Source organism: Myxine glutinosa, chromosome 6 (genome assembly GCF_964187855.1).
Source record: "Myxine glutinosa chromosome 6, kmMyxGlut1.1, whole genome shotgun sequence".
NCBI lineage: Eukaryota > Metazoa > Chordata > Myxini > Myxiniformes > Myxinidae > Myxine > Myxine glutinosa.
The window spans coordinates 156,182,453-156,208,208 of NC_136266.1; the positions used below are offsets into that span (position 1 = coordinate 156,182,453).

The 25,756-nt window shown below is 43.3% G+C and overlaps 1 protein-coding gene across 1 annotated transcript; it reads left to right on the top strand.

The window, feature by feature from the left end:
* The first annotated feature begins 384 nt into the window (after positions 1-384).
* LOC137428941 (protein yippee-like 1) lies at positions 385-25,756 on the top strand. Its single transcript, XM_068118827.2, has 5 exons — positions 385-577; positions 6,657-6,883; positions 15,752-15,795; positions 24,216-24,324; positions 24,487-25,756. The coding sequence occupies exons 2-5, from the start codon at positions 6,767-6,769 to the stop codon at positions 24,577-24,579; spliced, it is 363 nt and encodes a 120-aa protein (XP_067974928.1). The 5' UTR covers positions 385-577; positions 6,657-6,766; the 3' UTR covers positions 24,580-25,756.

A 25,756-nucleotide genomic window follows, 5' to 3' on the forward strand; every position in this document is an offset into this window, starting at 1 on the left:
CAGGTGTGAGGCGGGATCGATCGTCGTGACTTCGGCAGCATTTCCGGCTCGTTTTTAATGAATACACGTTGAACTTAACATTTGGCTTTACCTCAGTTTCCCTTCTCTGTCAAAATGGACTGAAAATTCTGCAAAAAAAATTCGATTATATTATTTCCAATTGTTTTTACACATCTCCGTTTCGTGCGTGGTGCGTGCCTTTGTCGGAAAATGGGAACGTTTATTTAAAGTATTAAAATGTAAATATCGTCTTTGTTATCTCTTGTTGCTGGGCCGTTATGAGTCCAAGCAGAGCATTGCAATAACAGAGCGAACTAATTTGCATAGCTCCGCCCAAACGGCCGATCGTCATTGGACGCTTGTCCTTCGACTTGCAACGTGATTGGGCAATCGCCGTCATGTGGCTCACTGGACTGTCAACAAAAACAGCGCGCACGTCTTGTGACGCAGGAACCTCCTGGTCGTGTGTGTTTCGGTTTCTCGGGGCCTCTCGGTGATTGCGGAACTTGGGCCGTTGCAGGCTGCAAGCTGGACGGCTTCTCACGAAGAGTACCTGTTTTCCAGAGACGCGGGAAAGGTAAGAAAACCTCGACACTTGCGCCTGCCATCTGTTAGGCACACGCTTTATTTATTTATTTTGCAGCTTCTTCCGTCCCGGCCAATCCGGAGCTTTGTTTTGTTTGGTCGTCTCGAGCTCTGGCCCAGGTATTCTTTTCCCACAGACGTCGCACGTAAAGCCCTCTTGATTGATTCGACTAGACATTGCAGTGAGGAACACGTTCGGGCGCTTTCGTCGTTTCGAAGCAGTCGTTTGTAATTGTATAGTTTGTACAACCGAGTAATTAAATAATCGCACATATCATAATATTCGTGTCTGCTTTGGATGTCTGTGAAGGTTGTTTATCTGCAGTCTAGCTTTGGCTTCCTTTAAGTTATCACGGTTTTATCTGTTCGACACTGCTTCAAGTAGACCACCATTAAACGTCAGAATGAAATGGTCAACAAGGCTTCAAGCCCATCAAGTAGACCGCCATGAAATGTCAGAATGAAATGGTCGACGCGTCTTCAAGCCCATCAAGTAGACCACCATGAAACGTCAGAATGAAATGGTCAACAGGTCTTCAAGCCCATCAAGTAGACCGCCATGAAATGTCAGAATGAAATGGTCAACAGGTCTTCAAGCCCATCAAGTAGACCGCCATGAAATGTCAGAATGAAATGGTCGACAAGGCTTCAAGCCCATCAGGTAGACCACCATTAAACGTCAGAATGAAATGGTCGACAAGGCTTCAAGCCCATCAAGTAGACCACCATTAAACGTCAGAATGAAATGGTCGACAAGGCTTCAAGCCCATCAAGTAGACCACCATTAAACGTCAGAATGAAATGGTCGACAAGGCTTCAAGCCCATCAAGTAGACCGCCATGAAATGTCAGAATGAAATGGTCGACACATCTTCAAGCCCATCAAGTAGACCGCCATGAAATGTCAGAATGAAATGGTCGACAGGTCTTCAAGCCCATCAAGTAGACCGCCATGAAATGTCAGAATGAAATGGTCGACAAGGCTTCAAGCCCATCAAGTAGACCACCATGAAACATCAGAATGAAATGGTCGACAAGGCTTCAAGCCCATCAAGTAGACCACCATGAAACATCAGAATGAAATGGTCGACAAGGCCTCCAGCCCATCAAGTAGACCACCATGAAACGTCAGAATGAAATGGTCGACACTGCTTCAAGCCCATCAAGTAGACCACCATGAAATGTCAGAATGAAATGGTCGACAAGGCTTCAAGCCCATCAAGTTGATCACCATGAAACGTCAGAATGAAATGGTTGACAAGGCTTCAAGCCCATCAGGTAGACCACCATGAAACGTCAGAATGAAATGGTCGACAAGGCTTCAAGCCCATCAAGTAGACCACCATGAAATGTCAGAATGAAATAGTCGACAAGGCTTCAAGCCCATCAAGTAGACCACCATGAAACATCAGAATGAAATGGTCGACAAGGCTTCAAGCCCATCAAGTAGACCACCATGAAATGGTCGACAAGGCTTCAAGCCCATCAAGTTGATCACCATGAAACGTCAGAATGAAATGGTCGACAAGGCTTCAAGCCCATCAAGTAGATCACCATGAAACATCAGAATGAAATGGTCGACAAGGCTTCAAGCCCATCAAGTAGACCACCATGAAACATCAGAATGAAATGGTCGACAAGGCTTCAAGCCCATCAAGTAGATCACCATGAAACGTCAGAATGAAATGGTCGACAAGGCTTCAAGCCCATCAAGTAGACCACCATGAAACGTCAGAATGAAATGGTCAACAGGTCTTCAAGCCCATCAAGTAGACCACCATGAAACGTCAGAATGAAATGGTCGACAAGTCTTCAAGCCCATCAAGTAGACCACCATGAAACATCAGAATGAAATGGTCGACAAGGCCTCCAGCCCATCAAGTAGACCACCATGAAACGTCAGAATGAAATGGTCGACACTGCTTCAAGCCCATCAAGTAGACCACCATGAAATGTCAGAATGAAATGCTCGACAAGGCTTCAAGCCCATCAAGTTGATCACCATGAAACGTCAGAATGAAATGGTCGACAAGGCTTCAAGCCCATCAGGTAGACCACCATGAAACGTCAGAATGAAATGGTCGACAAGGCTTCAAGCCCATCAAGTAGACCACCATGAAATGTCAGAATGAAATAGTCGACAAGGCTTCAAGCCCATCAAGTAGACCACCATGAAACATCAGAATGAAATGGTCGACAAGGCTTCAAGCCCATCAAGTAGACCACCATGAAATGGTCGACAAGGCTTCAAGCCCATCAAGTTGATCACCATGAAACGTCAGAATGAAATGGTTGACAAGGCTTCAAGCCCATCAAGTAGATCACCATGAAACATCAGAATGAAATGGTCGACAAGGCTTCAAGCCCATCAAGTAGACCACCATGAAACATCAGAATGAAATGGTCGACAAGGCTTCAAGCCCATCAAGTAGATCACCATGAAACGTCAGAATGAAATGGTCGACAAGGCTTCAAGCCCATCAAGTAGACCACCATGAAACGTCAGAATGAAATGGTCAACAGGTCTTCAAGCCCATCAAGTAGACCACCATGAAACGTCAGAATGAAATGGTCGACAAGTCTTCAAGCCCATCAAGTAGACCACCATGAAACGTCAGAATGAAATGGTCGACAAGTCTTCAAGCCCATCAAGTAGACCGCCATGAAACGTCAGAATGAAATGGTCCATTCAGTGGTCTCTGCATGATGCCAGTGTGCAGTGATCGACGATAAAGTTGCAGTTAAGAGTTCTGAACAGCCTTTTGGTGTGCAGTCCATCATAGTTGTGTAACTTACAGGTGCCTCAAAGATGGCTATAAATAAATGTAAGACCAAACCTAAATAGTGAATTATTATAATTGATGTAATATGAAGGTCTAGCCACGAGTCAAGTGAGGAAAGCTTCAACTTTATTTGTGATGGCTTGATAGGCCTCATGGCCTTTTCCTGCATTGAAGTTCCTTGTAAGGGAACTAGTTATTACTAACCATGCGTAGCCATTGCTTCGTTTACGGGTTTATTAAAAGACAGCACGTTGCACTTCACAAACATATTGATTGTCTATCTTCGTCAAGGATGATGTAATTTGATGAAGTGAAGTGGGTGAAATTCTTATTTTTGTGTGCCCCTTCCATGTATTATGTTTTTTTTTCTGTTGCTTCGAGGTTTTGACTCGTGTATGCGTGTATATATGCATATTTCCTCTTGTATACTTTCCAAACCATGTGGCACTAGGGTCATTGCAACCTTTATGGTGACGAATGAATCAAAGCGGAGCCGTCAATCCAGATTTCACCCTTGGGTGGCTGAAGATGACAAAATGCAAATTGTTTATTTGTGGCCATAAATAAATACAAATCAAATCCCATAACTTGGAATCGGCAGCTCCGCTTTCATATATTTGTGATAATAAATCCCAGCCTTCAAAGACATATATGTATTTGTGTGTGCTCGTGTGTCCATCATGCTTTATTCTATAGGGTCCCTGCTGTTGTACCATTGGAACTGCTACAATAAAACTCCCAAGTCCTGCTTCTTCCAATTCCCTCTTGGTAAAATGGGAATTTTTATGATCATAAACGGACAAATTTTGGTTGGAAGTAAATGAATGATTAGTGATCTGAGGATACGAATCTTATTGTTCTACGAGGGCAGGAACCCTTTATAATAAGAGGTGTGATAGACACATGCACAAACATACACACTTCTTCTCCCTTTGTTAAGTGTATTAAAGGGTTGACTTTGGGATAGTTTTGTGTAAAGTAGTTTAAAAGTTTTTGTACACTACTCCTTTCCTATTCCATCTCCAGGCGCTGCATGACCGGGGCCCTGCGATGACGCGTGCCGAAAGGGAGTACTCAGTTTTCACTGTTTATTTGCTTTTTTCTGTCTTGTTTGTTTGTCCGGGCGATATGTCGATGATATTGGACGTGACGGTGACCAAGTGATTTGACAAAAGGGTATTTTTGATTTATTGATTAATCAATTAATTATTTAATTTCCCGGTTAATTAATTTTTCAAAAAGTTAGATTCGGATGAAACTGTGGTGGTTTAGGTAATGCTATTAGCTAATTGATGAATAAATTAATTATTTTACGATTACTATTTGTTTATTTTAATTATTATTTATTTTCTTTCTCATCTGGGCAATATCTCAGGCACCTTTTGTCATAGGAAGCTGATATTTGGACATGACAATAATCAATTGATTTGGCTATAATGAGTATTTTTGATTTCTTGATTAATCAATTGATTATTTAATTTTTCGATTGTTTTTCAAAAAGCTGCAGATTCGGATGAAACAATGGTGGTTTAAGTATGCTATTAACCAATTTTTTTTTTTTTTTTTTTGTATACAAGATCGAGGCTCGTGAAATTGATTAAGAAATTAATTATTTTACAACTTATTTATTTTAATTACGCAATTGATCAATCAATTATTTCTTTTATTAATCTGGGCAATATTTCTGGCACCTTTTGACCTCGGAAGCTGATATTTGGACATGAAATAACCATGTGATTTGGCTATAATGGGTATTTTTGATTTATTGATTAATCAATTGATCAATTAATTCTTTAATTTTTGCAATAAATTGATTTTCAAAACGTTACAGATTCGGATGAAACAGTGGTGGTTTAGGCATGCTATTAGCCAATTTATTAATAAATTATTTTATGATTATTATTTATTTTCATGACACAATCAAGCAATTATTATGCACCTCTCCCTCACAATTCTGTCTCCATGTGCTGTGCTGCGTCTCCATCTTCTCCACTACCTGAGCGATACGGACCAAATTTTCGTACAATGCGTTAGAACAGTAAGGTCTCGTGGGATTGTGCTCCCCATCCGGAACCACCCATTTTAAAGGGGAGTTTTGCCCCAAGGGGGAGGGGGGGGGGGGCTCAAATTCAGGTAATGTATTTTAAAATCTCCTCTGTAACAATGGGGAAATGACCGTCAGTCCCCCACGGTGCTAATTTTTGCTACAATGTAAAAGGTGCATCTAGCTGAAAGGTTGTATTTTGGTTCTTTTTTTTAAATTTTATTTTACTTATTTTTGTATACTTAGTCTCGGCTCGATGAGGGCTAACACATATAACATATAATAAAGGGAGCGGAAGAGAGAGAGAGAGAGAGAGAGAGAGAGAAGTACAACAACCGTAGGGAACAGGGACATCTGTAGAAGAGGGAGGGCCGGGATGAGGTACACAGGATAAACAAGATGGACACTGCATGGCCTTTCAGGAAAGAAAACAGGGAATTTGAAGGTGGGTTTGGGGGTGGATAACGGGGGTAGAAAACATCAAGGTTTTGAATGGGGGAAGGAAGATAAGAGATGGTGGTGAACAGCTGTTTTGAAGACTTGGAGAGAGTGTGGGAGTTTGTTGCAGAGGCGGAAGAAAAGAGGAATGAAAGAGTGAAGGTGAGCAGAGAGTCTTGATTTTGGCAATTTCATCAGAAGAGGGTTGCTGGCAGATCTTGTGCGTCCTGCAGGAATATTTGGGGGACAGAGCACAGACAGAGGTAAAGTTGGGGGAGCTAGGCCGGAGAGGAGTCTGTAGAAGACAAAGACCACCAACCTGCATGTGGAGAGAGAGTGAAAGGCCCTCAAAATCGGCTTCATCGTGGGAGATTCCAATGATCCTTTTGCACATTATTTGAGGCTCTTGGAAGATGGTAAAACTAGCAAGTTGAGTTTTATCCTGTCATGTTCATAGCTTCCTTTCAGAAATGTATGTTTACCTCATTGAAAATGTTTTTCTTTAATCGTCATTTTTTTGTTTTGTCACTAGTACTCCCCTTGTAAAATGTAATAAATTGAATGTACTTGCTTTAAAAAAGATCAAATGAGCACCTATAGTTTCCAGGCTTATTGGGCACCTCGTTGATTAAAGAAAAATATTTTGAAGGATTATCTGGTTGGTGTTGATGACCACTGTCTCGCTGTTTTTGTTACCTCGGCCAGATGGTAGCAAGAACCAAAGAAGGAGTGCCATGCCCTAGCAACAGTATCGTGTAACCTTTACTTCACTGGCCCTGTGCCTCTTTCCCTGTGTGACCGTTTTAGAATTTCCGACAGTGCGGCGTGGAAGTGCGTGCGATAAGCTGGATACGAGACGGGCCCAAGCTCGGGACGAGAGTCCGGCGGGCGACGGACAGGAGTGCTAACAGAACGCAATGGTCAAGCTGAGCAAGTCAAAGACTTTTCAGGCCTACCTCACCGACTGCCATCGCAAGTACAGCTGTGTACATTGCCGGGCACACCTTGCGAACCATGATGAGCTAATATCAAAGGTAATAAGAACTAGTTGAGTTGAAAATTATTCTAAAAAGTATTGTTTATCTGGGAAGTTGCTTTATCGATAATTATGTTTTTTTAATTTTATTAATGTCTTTGGGTGAAATGAGTGTCAAGGGTATGTATGCAATTCCCTTAAAATCAAAGTTGTCTTTGTCTAACAAATGTGCTTTACTCCATTTATTTATTTATTTTTAGTGCTTGCAAATGATGGATTTACTTTGTGGCAAGGACTTCTCATGAGAATTCATCTTCTTCAACTTTTGGACTGTATTTGGTTTAAGGTGATCATCGGGGGATGTTGAGGCTTAGTGCTCAATTATGCTGTGAACTTGTGTTTACAATAACAGTGCCAAGTCCAAGTGCAGGCTCAGTTCCAAATGTTTTTGTGATTGACTTTGACCTTGTGTTATCACCATTTTATTGCAATAATTCCATATACATTTTTCTATAAAAGGTTGTGGTTAACATGTACTTACTTTAAATCACATCTCGTGTTATTATTGGGTTTTCAAATTCAGTTTGTTTTTATTGGTTACATGTCCTTCCTCAAATCCGGTGACCAAAACTGAACACTTATCATTGAGATGTCTCACAACAGCCGAGTGGAGCGACACTTGGAGGATGGGGTGTAGGGGAGGGGGGGGGGGGGAGTGAACATGGAGTGAACAAGCATGACAAGGAGTCAAAGAACAGGAAGCACAAAAAAAATGGAGAACTTGATAACCTGGACAGGAAGGGGTGGGCTTGTGCAGAGTTAATGAGGGTAGAAAATGTCAGTATGAGGAGGAAGTGGTGAACAGCCATTTTCAGAGTTCAATTAGGATTAATTTTTTTCCCAAAAAATTTGTCCCCAGCCCCTCTAACGTCAGACGGGGGATCTCCAAATGATACGTGATATTTCAAAAAAAATAAATAAAATAAAGTTAAACATTTGCTTTCATATTGCAGGTATCTATTTCTCATGACATTATCTCGACCTCATTAGATCATGGCGGAGATGGGCTGAATTATGTTGCCATGGCAACCACCCAGGTAACTTAGCTTGTGTATGCGATATTTCAAAACCGTTCAAGATGTAACTTTCATATTACACAGATGTATTCCTCATACGACCCAAAAGGTGGGGGACCTGGAGTATCAGCTCCTTGTTTCTCTAAGATGGAGGCTCATGGAAAAGCATGGTGATTGAGGGAATGGATAGTGGGACAACTCTTGGACACTAAACGAGCAAATGGGTGGAGGAGAGAGAGAAAGAGAAAGAGAGAATAAGTAAGTGGGTTGGGTTAATGGGGGGGGGGGGGGGTAACAAAGATTATGATGGTGTCCCACAAAGTCAGGTTTATGAACTGGAAGAACATGTACATCTGCATTGCTTTGGAGGGTTGGAGAGCAAAGAGAGATAAATCAGAGGAGTGATGGTAAATATATTCCAGGAGAAAGAAATGTGATGCTGGGGCTACAGCCTACAAGGGCTGACAGGATGGCCTAGAGGTATGCACACTCGCCTCAAAGCTGTCTAGCCTGGGTTTGAATCCCAACCCGGCTATAAACTGTTGTCTTGTGTTTCACAGGCAGCGTGATTCATCAATATTGTCACGCAACTCCGATTAACACCAGAGTTGCGGATGCCGATTACGAAGGCTTTAACTCCCGAGGCGAAAGCTCAATAGCGGATTCCAAAATCGACACCTAAAACCCTTAAGCACGCGGAATGGAGGGGGAACGGCGAGAGCCCCGCAGCTTTATCTATTAAAATCAAACACCCGGTAAACTGCGTTCAGATATATGTACAAAAATAATATAAGGATTTATTCAGGAAAAGGGCAAGGACAGGAAAAAGCACACGCCGGTAATAAATATCCTAATCGGGATCCCGCACACCAGACCTCAAATACAAAACGGGGGAATATGAATTAACAAAAAGAAACACGTCTTCCATGTCAAGTGTACGCGGAGCTCGGCCTTATCTTGTCTTTGTCGTCTTGGTGGCTGCCGTCCAACACCGCTCCTTCCGGCCCGATCGCACACCACGAGGTCCCTCGCTCCAAGTCCCACAAGGCCTCGCTTCAAGCGCCACGCGTCCCACGCAGGCTAGCGGCTCGACACGAGGTCGATTTGGACCAAAGTCCTGCCACGCCTCAAACCAACTGCTCAAACCGGACTCGGGCTCTGCACTTGAACTGCAAACTGCGCACTGCTTGGGCTCTGCGCTCAACTCGAACTCCTGATCCAAATGCCAGCAAAGGCGTCCGATGCTCACTCAGCTCGTGCTACTCAGGATCTCAACTCGGGATCCAACTCTCCGGACTGCCTCTCTCAACTCAACTCTGGTGCACACGAACTCTTGACTCAGACCTCACTCAACGTGCTGAACTCTCTACTGCCGAAAATGGCGTCCGGCCCTCGGTAATATCTCTGCCGATGACGTCAGCATTGGCGCACTCCTCAGCCAATGAGAGCCTCCCCCGGCTCGCCCAGGGGCACGCCCCTGCCACTCCCGACTCCGTGGTCACAGCACGTGCTATGCGAGGTGGGTAGGCCTCTCGGAGGTGTAAATGGTGGCGGCCAATTGTGGCGGTGTTCCAGTCTGATTTCTTCCAAAGTCATGTCAGGGGGGGGAAGGCGTCATTTAGTGTTGTACTAAAGGTCCTAACTAATGTTTATGTGGTCTGCAGTGCCAAAATGGACAAAGGTTTGACTACTAGGTGAGACATACAAGGGCTCTACCGATTATTCCCTACACTAACTAACACACGAATCTCCTGGTAGATTCACAATTATACACCTTAACTGACAAAACGCCTAAACATTGACTTATTACAGGAAGTGTTCCTTATCGTGACATCTCGAAGCATGTTACCTACTCAGATCTACTCTGCTCTACATTTTGCTCTACCAAATTCGTAACAATATGTATGTCGCCCCTTGGATTTTATGCTCTTTTCACCCAATATATTTCTGCAGGATGCACAAGGTCTGCCAGCAACCCCCTTCTAGCGAAACATCCAAAATCACGACTCTGCTCACCTTCATTCTTTCATTCCTCTTTTCTCCCGCCTCTGGAACAAACTCCCACACTCTCTTCAATCCCTCTCCTCCCTCCAGATCTTTAACAGCTGTTCACCACCATCCCTTATCTTTCTCCATCCAAAATCGTCATATTTTCTACCCCCATTAATCCATCCCAAATCCACCTCCTTCAGATTCCCCGTTTTCTTTCCTGACGGTCCCTGTAGTGTCCATCTTGTTTATCCCGTGTACCCCAGCCCACTCTCTTCCACAGATATCCTGATGTCCTTCGGTGCATTTCTCTGTGTGGACAATGTGTTCCTTTGGTGTGTTCTCCCCTACCTGTAATCATCTGTTTAAAAAAAAAAAAATTATCCTTCTGTTCGCTATTTTAACTTTAATGTACCGTGTCCCGGATATCGGCACAGTATGATTCATCTGTTGCTTTTTTAACTTTAAAGGGGAACCCAAATGCTCAGACCATCTCAACACTAATCCATCCCTTGATATCCTACAAAATAGATGTCTTTTTCAGATTTATAAAGTGGGTAATTCTGTGATTAAAAGTTAAAATGTTGTTCTTTATGATTAGCAGTGTCATCACACCAGGAAGTCGAGATTCATCACACCAGGAAATTTAACTCAAATGGTGAATAATTTTCGAATTTCTACAAATATGCATCTTCATCTTTGGTGGTTGTAGTAATACAAACCGAGATGGTTTCATGCTACACCAATAGCTGAAAAATCCAAGAGTTGCTAGAAATTGGATGAGGTTTGTCCAAAATTCCTGAGTGTGGACAGGGCCTACCTAATGTTCACTTACGTGCTTGGAATATTTTCCAGGGCACTGTTATGAAACGACGGTGATGGCTAGTTTTAGTGGTTATCTAAAACGAGTGGATGAGGATGCCATCCCCACAATTAAGCGGAAGACACAACTGTCGCTCAAAACTAACACCATCTCCACCGAGCTACCATCATATGGACACAGACGATTTTGAGCGGTGAGTCAAACACCTGTGTTGACCAGCCAGCGACCGATCTCACCACACCACCACCACCACCCTTCCCTTCCCTCCCCTCTCCACTGGGGCAGGACATTGACACGGCACGACCACAGACACAAATGGCGTCCCAGGAAAGTATAAAGTGGGATGATCCTGTAACTTACAGGACACCAGGTCAGCCTGCTACAATGGGACAAAGCAATCGTCACTCATTTGGTCGGTGGTGTTCTTGCTGTCCCAGGAAGCCCACTTGCACCAGAACTCGGCCAGTCCCTGTCTTGTCTGAAAGGACATATCAAAACCACGGGCGAGGGAGATCAGGCAGAAGTTAACAGCTTTGAACCCCAACACGCCCAACAAAACAAAAACCTCCCAACTGAAAACCTCACTGGCTGAAACAGCTCCATACTTCGCAAACCTAAAGTGTACACAATTATGGTACCTGCTTGTCTTACTGAGGTTATGGTGAGTAAGGGAGGGAGGGAGGAGGGGGCAAAAACCAAAAAACACGCAATACACACAGCTCAGGGTCAGAATTTGAAATCGCTGAGTACACCTGCCCCTCGCAGCCATAATTATAAGCAACCTGACCTGTGCAGAAGTTTTATACATGACACCAAGCATGCTGGGATGTTATTTGCTTCACACATGGGCTACAACTGTGTGGAAGCTGTTGCTTGATTGCTCTCATTTCTCCAGGTGTTTCCATGTTTTTTTTTGTTTTGTTTGTTTGCCCACTACCTGTAAAACTCGTACTCTTATGTTGCGCTATCCCCCACTATAGCCACAGATCACTGCAACGAATGTTTGAGCAATGGCAGGGATTGAAACAAAAGAATGGTGGAGAGGATCAATAAATAAAAAGAAAAGTCATCTCACTGAGAAACTTGCGTCTGCTTCATGATTCTCGCACAGGGCTCCTGTGTAATCGTGACCTACAGCGAATTGGCACCTTCTTGCACCCACTGGACTTCTGGGATGGACTGATGAGTGCAGTACTATGACTCAAGCTCAAACAGTGATGCTTAAGTGAATGAAATAAAGTAACCACTTAGTCATTCCAGTACGAACAGTCCCAAGACTCAACTCTGGGCTATGCTTCACACACAACCTGTTGAAAAAAAAAAAAAAAAAAAAAAAAAAACCACACTCCCGCTGCTCCACATGTTTCTAAGACCAAATATGCAAATTGGTGTATGTTTGTCCTTTTGACCATGATTCATTCGGTCAATGCTTATCCAATCTCGATGAGGCTTGACAGGAGGACTAAGGGTCACACCAGAGAGGTTGTCGTGACTTGATTTCCCCCTCTTCACCAAGGGGGGTTTCCGCCTTGGGTGAAATCCACATTAAGGTGTATAGCCATGTTAATATGGCTAATTGTGGTGTTTTTCCAAGGCTGCTTCTAATAACACTAATGATAACATAATATTATGACAAAACAATATTAACATAACCAATTTCCGCCCTCCCGAAGGGTTTTTTTCCTTCTTGGATGAACGCCATGTTAACATGTATAAATATCTTATTGTGGGGCACCCCTACCAGAAGTAAAATTATTATAAAGCACAAACACGTATGATTACATTTTAAAACAATCGCTTCTGCTGTTTAGCACTAAACTGAAAGGGAGGAAACTCGATGTTCTTGAGGCATTATATGAGCCTAGATCTACTGTTATATATATGTATATAAATATACTCCAAAGAGGATAATAACATGACCCTCCGACCTCCGTGCCACTCTTGTCGGGAGTGGATGTACTCATAAATAAAATAATAGAATGGTTTGGTGTCACCTTCTGGTGAAAGGGTAACCCTCTTCTGGTCAAACTCCCAGAATCACTACTCACCTCCCCTTACTCGTTCCTCTTTATTTATTATTTTTATTTTTTTGTTTACAAGATCGAGGCTCGTGTAAGAGCTAACATGAATCACAAAAAAAAAAAAAACGGACACATAAAAAACCATAATAAAGGGAGCGGGAGACAAGATGGGGAGAGAGACGGAAGCACACAAGTACAACAGTAGAGAACAGGGACATAGGGGGATTTGTGGGAGGGAGAGGGCTTGGGGGGAGGTAGGTATTTCATGGACACTGCTCGGACTTCAAGGAAAGAAGTCGGTATTTCAAAAAAGTGGATCTGGGGTGAAATTAACGGGGGTAGAAAAGATCAAGGTTTTGGATGGGGGAAGATGAGAGATGGTGGTGAACAGCTGTTTTGAAGACCTGGAGGGAGGAGTGGGTTTGAAGAGAGTGAGGGAGTTTGTTCCAGAGGTGGGAGAAAAGAGGAATGAAAGGGTGAAGGTGAATAAAGAGTCTTGATTTTGGCAGTTTCACCAGAAGAGGGTTGCTGGCAGATCTTGGGGGACAGAGCACATCAGAGCTGGAGGAGCTAGGCCGGAGAGGAGACGGTAGAAGACAAAGTCCACCTACCTGCCTGCGGTGAGTGAGTGAAAGGCCCTCGGAGATAGCTTCTTCGCGGGAGATTCCAATGATTCCGAAAGCTTTGGTTTCAACAGCGTGAAGCCGAGTTAGGTGTGAGGCAGGAGCACCAGCCCAGAGAGGAGAGCAATATTCCATTGAGCTGTGGATGAAAGCCTTGTATGTGGTGAGGAGCTCAGGTGTGCCAAGGAAGGACTTCACACGATGGAGGATGCTCAGTCGGCGACTGGCTTTGGAGGCCAGCTTCGGAAATGTGGTTTTCCACGGAAAGATCATGGCAGATAGTGAGACCCAAAAACTTGAGTGACAGAACTTCTTGGAGAGGATTTTCTGGAGAGTCGGAGAGATCATTGATGGGGAGATGAGAACAGGAAGGGGAGATGAGAGAAAACCATTCAGGGCCACATGTTGACTATGACTGGAGAGGACGTCCGCAAGCCATGCGTGGAGATTTCCATGGATACCATAGGAGGAGAGTTTGGTGAGCAGAGCTGGGTGCCAGACCGTATGGAAGGCACGTGATGTGTCAAGGGAGACAGCTCTGATTTCCTGTTTGGCACTGAGGACCTCCATCCATTGTTGAGACAGCAGAAGCAGCATGTCCAGAGTAGAGTGACCTGGTCTGAAACCAAATTGATGATCAAAGATCAAGCCATTGGAGAAGAGGAAGGATTTGATATCCGAAGCAATGATTGGTTCCATGACTTTGCTGATAATTGGAAGCAGGCTGATTGGTCTGTAGTTGCAAGGATCTGTTTTTGCACCTTTTCTGTGTAAAGCGGTGATGTTTGCTGATTCCCAAGCTGATGGCAGATGACCTTGAGCAAAAGAGGGTGAAGAGAACAGAGAGAGGGTGTGAAAGACCGGCAGAGCAGGATTTTAGGACCCGTGGGCTGATGCCGTTTGTTTATTTTCATTTTTATTCATTAATTTACTTACTTATTTATTTACTTACTTATTTACTTTTCCCTGCCTGTGGAACAAACTTATGCATTCTTATTCCGCAATCTTAGTCAATTCAATTATTCAATCTTCCACAATCTTATTCTTCCCTCCAAGTCTTCAAGACCACTCTTCACCACCATTTCCGATCACCCCCTTCCAAAATCATATTTTCTACCCCTGTTAACCCACAAAGCCAATCTCCTTCCAGATTTCCAGTTTATCCTTCCTGAGAGTTTGCTTCTGTATCAATCTTGTCCACCCTTGTGTCCTCCCATACCCCGCATTCCTCCTCACACCCATTATTTGTCCAAGTCTCCCTCTATTTCGTCCTTCAACCCCTGCAGTTGGTGGTTCCTCCCTCTCTACTGTTCCTTTTGTAATGTTTCATCCTCGTATACATTTCTGTACACTTGCTCTCTTCCATGAACTTTGACGTTGTACGCAAAAAGGGGAAACAGGATCTCTGGAACAGGTGGCCCTCCAACCAAGTTGATCGCCTTAGTTACATGATCTCCACATGTGATTCACAAAATGTGTACAAGACGTGCAATTATTATACAGGAACATGAATACGAAAGGGAGGGTACCACTCCCTTCTATGCACGCTTAAATATATTTTACATGTGCTGCCTTGCTTTCATTTTGATTATTCCACATTGCCATTGTTGCAGGTATGTTGCAAAGCTAACTTTTACAGTTGCCTTTACTGAAACTTTATTCTGAGTGATGGACCCTGCCTTCTTGAAATAAGTTGCAGGTCTTGAAAATCTACTTCTGATTACTGTGCAAGTGCTTGAAATGACGAGTGTTTCCCTGATAAAGCACAATTTCCTTAATAAACCGATTATGTAAGAGGGAGAGAACAACAACCAGGTGGTGTGCAAGTTAAACATTTTTAGCATCAGTAAAAAAAAAAACCACCTTTAGAGGCCATTTTTCCCCGCAAAGCGGGGGTTGGCCTTTTTCGGGAACCGTGGTTGTTGTTGTTTTTCGGTCCCCTTTTTGAAGCAATGTTTTATGGCCGGATGCCCTTCCTGACGCCAACCCTTTTTGCCGCCTTTAACGACAAACAGGGAATTACCAGTGAGCTGGTACTCAATTAGCTGACCTCGGAAGGATGACAGGCTGAGTCAACCCCCCTGGCGTTAATTCAGCGATCGACCGGGATTCGAACCCAGGATCCTAGGATCCTAAGCCCCGGGATTACGAACCCAGGATCCATAGGTATCCTAAGCCGGCACCCTAGCAGCTAGCCCAACACCAGGGCTCTTATTTAGCATCATTTTTATCATTTTTAGCTCTTCAGGGCTCTTTTTTATCATCATCATCATCATTTTTAGCATCAGTGAGGGATCAAATATTTTCAGCTGTGTAATAGAAGATCCCCAGGCCTGAAACTTGGTTGTTGCTTCTCAGGACATTCATTGATACTTTCATTGTTTCTTTTTACAGTCATTTCAAGGAAGCCAAGGACGGGCATATCTGTTCAACTCTGTGTAAGTAACCCTGTATTGCATCATGTGTATTGTACAGCTGAGTGTAAGATTGCAATGTGGCATGTGCTGTACCATAAAACATGTTCAAGGCAGGAACTTTGAAGTTCATAACATCGGGCCTTGCTGGAATCCAGGAGGGCTAGATGCCATGGTTGATGGTTGAAAGATGGTAGATTACAAATCATGAACCTTCGCTTATGTCTTTGGCATTTGGTCCTTTGTAGTCAAGGGGCAGGTAGGGGCAGGTAGGGGCAGGTTTGTAGTCAAGCGTACTTTGTACAGCATATCTCCAATGGTTTAAAAAAAAAAATTATTATCCAATGCTTAAGATAGACATTATAGATGAATAAAAGGATTTGTTTGGACTATTGTTTGTACAAGCCAAGAGATGCCCAGGAGCTTCCAGGAGGGGTGGGGGGAGAGGGGGGTGGAGCATGTGTATGTGTACACCATGCGGACAGTGGTTTGGTAATATTCTTCTTCTTTAATGGCCACTTTTTTTTTAAATGGCCACAATTATTCCGACATTATTTTTGGGTTACCTGGGGGAAGCTTGGCCCAAGCCTTTCATGAATCGGCTGGCCAAGCATGACATTCTGCTAAGGTTACGGGTGCTGCTGAGAACTGACCTACTCGTCATGAAGGACACCGTGGGATCTTTAAAGACCACCAACTAATGCTATCAGACGGGACTCCCAGTTTAAATCCGAGGAACAGCACACATTGATGAATCGCCCTGGCTGTGAAACACTGGGATGACAGCTGGGTTGGGATTCAAACTCAGGCTAGACTGATTAGAGGAGGGTGTGCATAGCTCTAGGCCATCCTGCCAGCCCCGTGTTATTATCATCATTGGACAGAATTGACCAATTAATTTGCAGTTATATATATATATATATATATATATTATATATATTATATATATATATATATATATATATACGTATATATATATATAATTTTGACGAAAAATATAACTTGGATGACATAGATGCAGGAGTCGGGATTGGAGGAAGCTCGCCAAGTGGCTCGCTTGATTTTAAACACTCCAATGAAACGGTTGACGAGGAACGGATGGCTTGGCAAGTGATGGCAAGCTGATTGGTAATAGAACACCCCACCTCCCCCCTCCATGGATGGGGTTAAGGCTGACACTAAACTGTCTCTGCCAGAGCTTCAGAAAGCAGTGCAGGACAGGGATGTTTCGAGAGATCTGATCATGAATGCCAACAGAAGTCGGCCACAACATGACGGAACTGGATAACTGGTTATATATATATACAGACTTGGCATTTAATATGGAATATTTTTTTTGTGGGGGTGAACTTACTTTTCAAGATGTCTTAGAACTAAAAGTTCATTGGAATTATGTTGAAATTATTCTAGATTTTGTTAATGTGACCTTTAAAAGAAACAAAAACCACATTTGAGATTTCGAAACAAATAAATTGATCCTTGAAAGTGATGTAAACTGATATCGAACTCAATTCATGGACAGTACTGTGTTAAGCTTCTGTATGTTTTCCAGAAGTATGTCTTTATTTTGCACATTAGCCAAATTTTTTTTTAACAAAAACAAAAGTTAAATTACGACTGGGATGACGGACAGTAAAATTACAGTTCAGTACTTCGTGTAACCCCCACGAGCATTCAGGAGAGCACGTACACTTTGAGGCATGCTGTTCACGAGATTTTCCAAGGTTTGGACAGGAATCGCTTGCCATGCAGTGACAATAGCCTGCTGCAATTCACGCACAGAGGTCGGCTGCTGGTCCAAGTGGTCGATTTGACGCGTTAATTCTGCCCACAAGTTCTCTATCGGATTCATATCCGGGGACATGGCAGGCCACTCCATATGCTCTACACCACGGTCAGCAAGAAAGTGTTGGATCATGCGAGCATGATGAGGCCGTGCATTGTCATCTTGGAAGACAAAGTTCCTCGAAAGGCTGCACGAGCAAATGGAAGCAATGTTTCTTCCAGAATGGCCCTGTACTTGAACTGGTTCAGGTTTCCATTCAGAACAACCAGGTCAGTTTTGCCCCCTGCATGAAAAGCAGCCCAAACGGTCACCCCACCACCTCCACCTTGGACTCTTGGCACTATACAATCTTTGTTGTAGGCTTCATGCACCTGTCTGCGCACTCGGACGCGGCCATCTTGACGATAGACCAGAAATCTAGACTCGTCACTGAAGGTCACGTGATTCCAGTGTCCTGGCTGCCATTGACGGTGCTCTCTGGCCCACTGCAATCGGCGCTGGCAGTGTTGTCTGGTCAGGCATGGCTTTCTCAGGGGATGCCTGGCACGATAGCCTGCTTGAATCAGTCGTTGGTTGACTTGCCTTCTGGATACAGGCACATTTGTCAGTTGCTGCCACTCAGCCCTAAGCCGATTAGCTGACTTGGTACGGCCATTGCGGACTAACCGGTGCAGCTGGCAATCATCCCTCCTTGTGGTTCTGCAGGGATGTCCCGGCTTCGGTATTGGAGTAGGGACACCCCTCTGAGCATTTTGTTTCAGGATCTTTGACACCTGACCTTGAGTGATGCTATACTGCCGAGCAATAGCACGCTGTTTCATGCCGTAATTTCGTAAAGCCACCACTCCATGACAAACAGCATTGTCGAGTTGACGGACCATCTCCAGAGGAAGCGGCAATAACTTTTGGAGACGTGCAGCAGTTGTTTTCCACTAATATAGAATGCATCAACCCTTGTATACCCGACGGTGAAGCCAATCATCAAATGCACCTGTCCGTACATTTTGCCACGCCACCTGTGATATAATCCTGTTGTTGACTTCTTGCTGCGACAGACAATCAGTGACATGGTTCTTTTAACAAATAAATCACCAAAGTGTAAAAGAAACTCACCAGATTGATATACTGAGTTAAGAAAGTAAACCCAAGTCAAGAAAAAAAAAATATTCCATATTAAATGCCAAGTCTGGATATATATACATATATATATATATATATATATATATATATATATATATATATATATATATATATATATATATCTATTACTTCTGATAGGTCTGTGGATACACCGTCGATGTGCAAGTACGTCAAATTTTCTCCAACGTTTCCTTCTTGCAAGTATCAAAATGCTACCGAACCTTAGGCAAATATGGTTATGCATCAAATAAATTAAAAAACCACCTTTAGAGGCCATTTTTCCCCGCAAGGCGGGGGTTGGCCTTTTTCGGGAACCGTGGTTGTTGTTGTTTTTTGGTCCACTTTTTGAAGCAATGTTTTACGGCCGGATGCCCTTCCTGACGCCAACCCTTTTCGCCGCCTTTAACGACAAACAGGGAATTACCAGTGAACTGGTACTCAATTAGCCGACCTCGGAAGGATGACAGGCTGAGTCAACACCCCTGGCGTTAATTCAGCGATCGACCGGGATTCGAACCCAGGATCCTAGGATCATAAGCCGGCACCCTAGCCGCTAGCCCAACACCAGGCATCAAATAAAGGTCACAATTGGGCTGTAAGGGTGTCAGTGGCAATCTTGCACATTACACTTGAAACTACGCCCGGGAGAAATCCCATGAGGCCCCAAGATAAGTTATAAACAATCCATATACTGTCCACATATAATCTGATGGCTACAAAAATCGGACAGTTAATGGGATTCTTCATTCATGCATAAAGACTCGTAAGCAGCTTTGTTAGCGAAAGATCATTGCCGCTTGCCTCGGCCTAGCAAGTCGAGACAGCTGATACATTCATCTAAGGGGGACGCAATAAGTATAGAATGCCTTAAACACATAGTTTCCTCCAAATGTCTTCCAGTTTAGTTGCGAATGTTTAAAAATGTAATTGTACATCGGACAGAATTGACTGAATTGTCCATGTTGTCCAAGCGGGGCGGGGGAGTTGAATCGCTACAATCTCCGTCGTGACCTTTAGGCCCCCCCTGTCAAGTTTGGTTGAGATTGGATAAGTAACGGCCGAATGTATCTCGGTCAGACAGACACCAAATTACATGTTTTGGCACCATTGCTTCTTTCTTGTATTCCTGTACCATGTGTCATTGAATATTAAATATACCTGGTCTCTGGGTGAATTTGAGCTTTAGTGATTGTTATTGCAATTGGGCAAAGTCCGTTAAAGGACCGATTTGATTAGGTGCGATCAGGCCCCCGCAGCACCTATGGCCCAACGCATTGACTGGCTGTGGTCCCAGTGGACACGTAATCCGACTAGTGGCCATTGGTCCAGTCAGCCCTTGTGGCCATTGTTGACGTGGCCCGCCAGGATTCTCACCTGCACATTGGGACGACCCACACGGCTACAACAATATATTTAACAGTTAATGGATCATTGTGGGAAAGTGAAGGTTATATTTGCAGTGATAGTCGAGCCATAAATATCAATGAATTTGATTGCTGAAGCACAGGTGAATTGGATTAGATTGCAGTCACGTGATGAGTGATGTGTTTAGTAACGTGTGATCTTTGCTGCTCACGTGATAGACGACTGGGAACCTTCCAAAGTTTATATGAAATCCTTTCTTTTCTCCAAATACCTTATCTCAGATCATCAATTTGGTTTCACACCAGGTCACTGCACCTTGGATGTGCTCCTGCTCTCCCAACAATGGATGGAGCCCCTGAATGTCAGACATGATATCAAGGCCATCTCTCTTGATATATCTCGAGCTTTCTATAAATTCTGGCATCCCACCTTGCTCTCCAAACTGTCTGCCTATGGCATCCAAAGTCAACATGGCATCCAAAGACATGGCTTACTAACCTGCACTACTCTAGTAGCCAACCTGTTTCAACATAATCCTTTCATCTCCTCTCTTTGTGAAGGCTGGAGTGCCCCAAGGCAGTGTCCTGGGCACAGTCCCATTCCTAATCTTCATCAACAATCTCTCTGAAAATCGTCTTCATCTATTTACTGACGACTCCACCCTCTGCCGAGACATTCCTCATGCTTCAGACAGGCAGGCAGCTGCCCCTTCCCTCTCTTCATACCTTGAAAAAAATCACAAGCTGGTCAAATACCTGGAATATGTCTTTCAATCCTGACAAATGTAACACTCACTCCCTCCGCCAAGCAAAGTCCTTCCTTGTTGCACCTGAGCTCTTATACACTTATAAGGCCTTCATCCGCAGCTTGATGGAGTACTGTTCTCCCCTTTGGACCAGTTTGTGAAGTTTTCTTGTTCTCAAAATTCTGTTCCGACGGCTCTTGAGGATCATCACCGAGCCTCGCACAGCCTCCAACTGCAGTTCGTTTGTAGTACTATTCCCAGGGATGGTTTTTAAGATAGCTAAGGTTATTTTTTATCATTCCCGTTGCTCCAATAATTGCTGGTATAATAAGCCTGGTGTTGACTTAACGGTTAGTGTGCCGGCTTGGGATCCTAGAATCCTGATTTTTGAATCCTGGTTGATTGTTGAATTAACACCGGGGTGGATTGACTCAGCCTGTCATCCTTCCGAGGTCGGTAAATTTAGTACCAGCTCACTAGTAATTGGGGCCTTGCATCAGCGACACAAACGCGCTTCCAAAGAAATGATGCAACCAGCAGCCACAGGCTGCATACGAAACAACAACTGGTACAATTCCAGCACTTTTTGGCTTCCAGGAACTTTTCACTTCATTTTTGAGGTCTTGCTCTTGGCATTTGGCCATTTTCTTGATTTCTTTGTTGTTTAGGCCAAAATCGCTGGGGACTGACACCTCAATGAATGAATGAATGATCGTTTTAAGGCCATTTTCCCCGCTAGAGCGGGGGTTAGCCTTGCGGGCCCCATGACAATCATGGTTCCCTGTTTGAGGCAATGTTTTTATGGCCGGATGCCCTTCCTGACACCAACCCTTGGTCATGCTCTTACGATGCGCAGGGATACGGTGTACCTATTCAAAATCGGGGTACACACTGTGATCATTCATCCCAGCAAGCTGGTACTCAATTTTCTGACCTCGGAAGGATGACAGGCTGAGTCAACCCCCCTGGCGTAAATTCAGCGATCAACCGGGATTCGAACCCAGGATCCCAAGCCGGCACCCTAACCGCTAAGCCAACACCAGCCTTCCATTCATCCATCAAAAATGAAGAACCTTTCCAATAAACTGTTTAATTCTCGAGGGTTCCAAAGGGTAATTATAATTGAGTCTCGTTAAGTTTCTAGGCATTGCCTACTTAATATTAACGAGAGGTTCCAGGGAACCTGAACTCAACTGGTCTATATCAATATGGTTAGAATATGCATAATAGAACCACAAACTATATAGTTTATATGTGCTAAAGAGGTACAGTAACATTGAAGGTATCTGATGTTTAAACATGCCATAGGTGATGACGTGGTCATTTTTCGGACATCGTCAAAACCCGTAATATACAGTCACATGAAAAAGTAAGTACACCCCATATAAAGTTTTGACTTTCAACATATTTCAACATACAGCTATTTGATCTTCATTTCAACAATATTGACAGATAAAGGTGATATAATATAACAAATATCATGAAACATTTACATTTTGTAGTCCATTGTATAATTTAAATAAACATAAATGCAAATTTCGCATGTGAAAAAGTAAGTACACCCCTACATTTATCACTACTTCAAATACCTAAAATTAGAATCAGGTGCACCAGCTCAGGTGCAAATGATTAGAACATCATTAGAGAAGATCTTGGAGGAACCTGTCTTATTTAAACCTCAGACATTTAGTTTGGTTAGCTCTTTGTTGTTGAAGTGTGCGGCGTTTGGAGATCTTTTTCGTTAAAAAGATCTCCAAACAATTTGAAATCAATCATTCGACTGTCCGGAAGATCATCTACAAGTGGAGAAGATTCCAAACAACTGCCAACTTGTTCAGGCCAGGCCGCCCCAGCAAGTTCAGCCCGAGAGCAGACCGCAAGATGCTGTAAGAAGTCTAAGAACCCCAGAATGTCATCACGGTACCTACAGGTAGCTCTTGCCACTGTTGATGTCAAAGTGCATGAGTCTACCATTAGAAAGAGGCTGCACAAATTTGATCTACATGGGAGGTGTGCCAGGAAGAAACCTTTGTTCAGAAAGAACATCAGGGCAAGACTAAAGTTTGCCAATGAACACCTAGGCAAAGACCAGCACTTCTGGAACAATGTGCTCTGGACAGATGAGTCAAAGGTGGAGCTATTTGGCCACAGTACCAGAAGACATGTTTGGTGAAAACCAAAGACAGCATTTGATCACAAGAACCTGATACCAACTGTAAAGCATGGTGGTGGAAATATGGTTTGGGGCAGCTTTGCTGCATCAGGGCCTGGGAAGCTCACCATCATATAATCCACTATGAATTCTTCATTGTACCAGAGGGTGCTTGAGGATAATGTGAGGCCATCTGTCGGAAGGTTGAAGCTCAAGCGAAAGTGGACCTTGCAACATGACAATGACCCTAAACATACCAGTAAATCCACCAAGGAATGGCTGAAAAGAAAGAAATGGAGGGTTCTGGAATGGCCAAGTCAAAGCCAGGATCTAAATCCCATCGAGATGTTGTGGGAGGATTTGAAACGAGCTGTGCATGCAAGAAACCCCTCAAACATCGCACAGCTGAAAGAATTCTGCATGGAGGAGTGGGAAAAAATTTCTCCCAGTCGGTCAGGGACTGGTTGACAGTTATAAGAAACACCTACTTGAGGTTGTTTCTGCCAAAGGGGGCAATACCACCTATTAGAGCCAAGGGTGTACTTACTTTTTCCACATGTGAAATTTGCATTTATGTTTATTTAAATTATACAATGGACTACAAAATGTAAATGTTTCATGATATTTGTTATATTATGTCACCTTTATCTATCAATATTGTGGAAATGAAGATCAAATAGCTGCATGTTGAAAAATTCAAAACTTTACATGGGGTGTACTTACTTTTTCACATGACTGTATGTGTTGAGATTTGTTACATACTGTCTACACACCAAGTTTCAGCCTTCCAGCTACATTAGGAAGTACCAGATTGACAAAAATTGATTTTTCAATGTGGCCACCCTGCCACGCCCATTTTTTGGGCATGCAACACCCAAATGAAATTCCAAACTAGTTTATGTCTTAAAGATGCTGCATAACAAGTTTCATCAAAGTTCATCAATATGTGACTTTTAGAGCGTAGACGTCGAATTGTTGACAGACAGACAGACAGACGGACGATGGACGACGGACACTGGGAGTCGACAAAAACTCAGCTGGACATAGTCCAGTTGAGTTTAAAATGCCAAACTGAACTGTTTCCTTCAGACACTGGTGCGATTTTTATTTATTTATTTTTTCATGCAACTTATTTTAATGTTGGTCAGTGTGATGCAAAACCTTCCTTCCCATGGTGTTACCCTACCCCATTTGTCATGCCTGTGCTTGTGGCAGTGTCCAGAGATGGTGTTATGTGTGTGTGTGTGTGTGTGAAGGGTGAATGTGGGGTGCGGACCTGCAGAGGAGAGGGTTCTGCTTACAGGTCTGCATGCTGTTGCAGACATCTACTGTGAGAACTGCAAAACCACACTCGGCTGGAAATATGTGAGTTGCCTGTAGGTCTGTTTTGTACAAGGAGAACCACAAATCGCCCTGACTGTGTGAGGTAGTCCGTGTTTTATAATTGGGCACTTGGCATTTTACGACACCTTGGTCATTAGTCCACAACCAGAGTTGCTCAAAGGATATTTCTCGCCTTTCCAACAGGAACATGCATTCGAAAGCAGCCAGAAGTACAAGGAAGGCAAATACATCATTGAGGTGGCTCACATGATCAAGGATAATGGCTGGGAGGAGTAATCCAGACTCAGATATTAACTATATGGCACATAGTGGAGAAATGATGAACGACTAAGAAAATGTCCCCTGATGGCAAACTGAAGCAAATCTGACATGCATCGAGAGCTGTTATTGCTTCGGAGCTGTGGTTACCCCTGAACTCTATTGATGTACTTTCCATTTAATTGGGGCCACCGATTTGCCGATTCAACCAATTTGTTTGTGGTCCGATCTGAACGCTATTCTTTGCCGGCCATTCCCGTCCGAGCAACTTCAAAAGAGCTTTTTGCTCCGGCATCTCCCATGTTGAGTACATATCCCGTGTAAGAATGCCTACTGTATATATTTCAGTGAAATGTAAATGTTCTTGAAGTTGTGCTGAGAGTTGTGATTTTCACAATATGCAGCTCACATTTTTATCCCCACCAGGCCAGACCAATGGCTTCCATAGCTAGTTCATCCACATCTTATACCAAGACAAAGCCAGGTTAGGTATGCACATTATCCCGCAGCCCCCAACCAAGGAACATGTTCTTGAAATAGACTACCATGTTGATTTTTAATTCCTTTTGCCCATTTGTGACATATATCGATATATTGTGCCACAAGGGCTGTATTGTAGCACATTTCAGCATTTGACAAAAGCCAGATTGAGCCAGATCATTTTAATCCCATGTTAATATGGCCGGTTGGTTTTTGTTTTGTTTATCCTAAATATTTTCATTCGTTGTGCTATTAAAGTGGACATATTTGATAGATGTAAATAAGTAAATAAATGCCTAATGCTCTGAGTTTTTACTGCAGCAAGAGCGGGATTCTTGGCACCGAGCTGAATTTCAATGCCATTTGTGGGAAGGTGGTTTGTGAAAATGTTCAGTGGCGTATACGGTGAAAATAAAAATGTCCGTTCTTTCAGCCTCGAACCGTGGTTGAGACATTTGTAAAGCAAGATGCACCAAATATCATCCATGCAAACGCAGCATTTATATTTATTAGGCCGGTATGTTTGATTATATAGACATGGTGGTATCAAAATGCCGAAATGCTGCACAGACTGTACAGTTTGTATTTGGTAAATGTGTTGTCCTGAAATATTTATGAATATTTGATATCTTTGTTGTATAGAACACTTGAATTCCAACAGATGGAGTCCAATGTTGTGCCCCCTTTTTTGTGAAAATAAAATGTATAACAGGTT

Coding starts and splice junctions, on each gene's coding strand:
- LOC137428941 (XM_068118827.2), top strand. CDS start 6,767: ATGGTCAAGCTGAGCAAGTCAAAGACTTTTCAGGCCTACCTCACCGAC. Junction 6,884..15,751: donor ATGATGAGCTAATATCAAAG/GTAATAAGAACT, acceptor TTCTTTTTACAG/TCATTTCAAGGAAGCCAAGG. Junction 24,325..24,486: donor CCACACTCGGCTGGAAATAT/GTGAGTTGCCTG, acceptor CCTTTCCAACAG/GAACATGCATTCGAAAGCAG.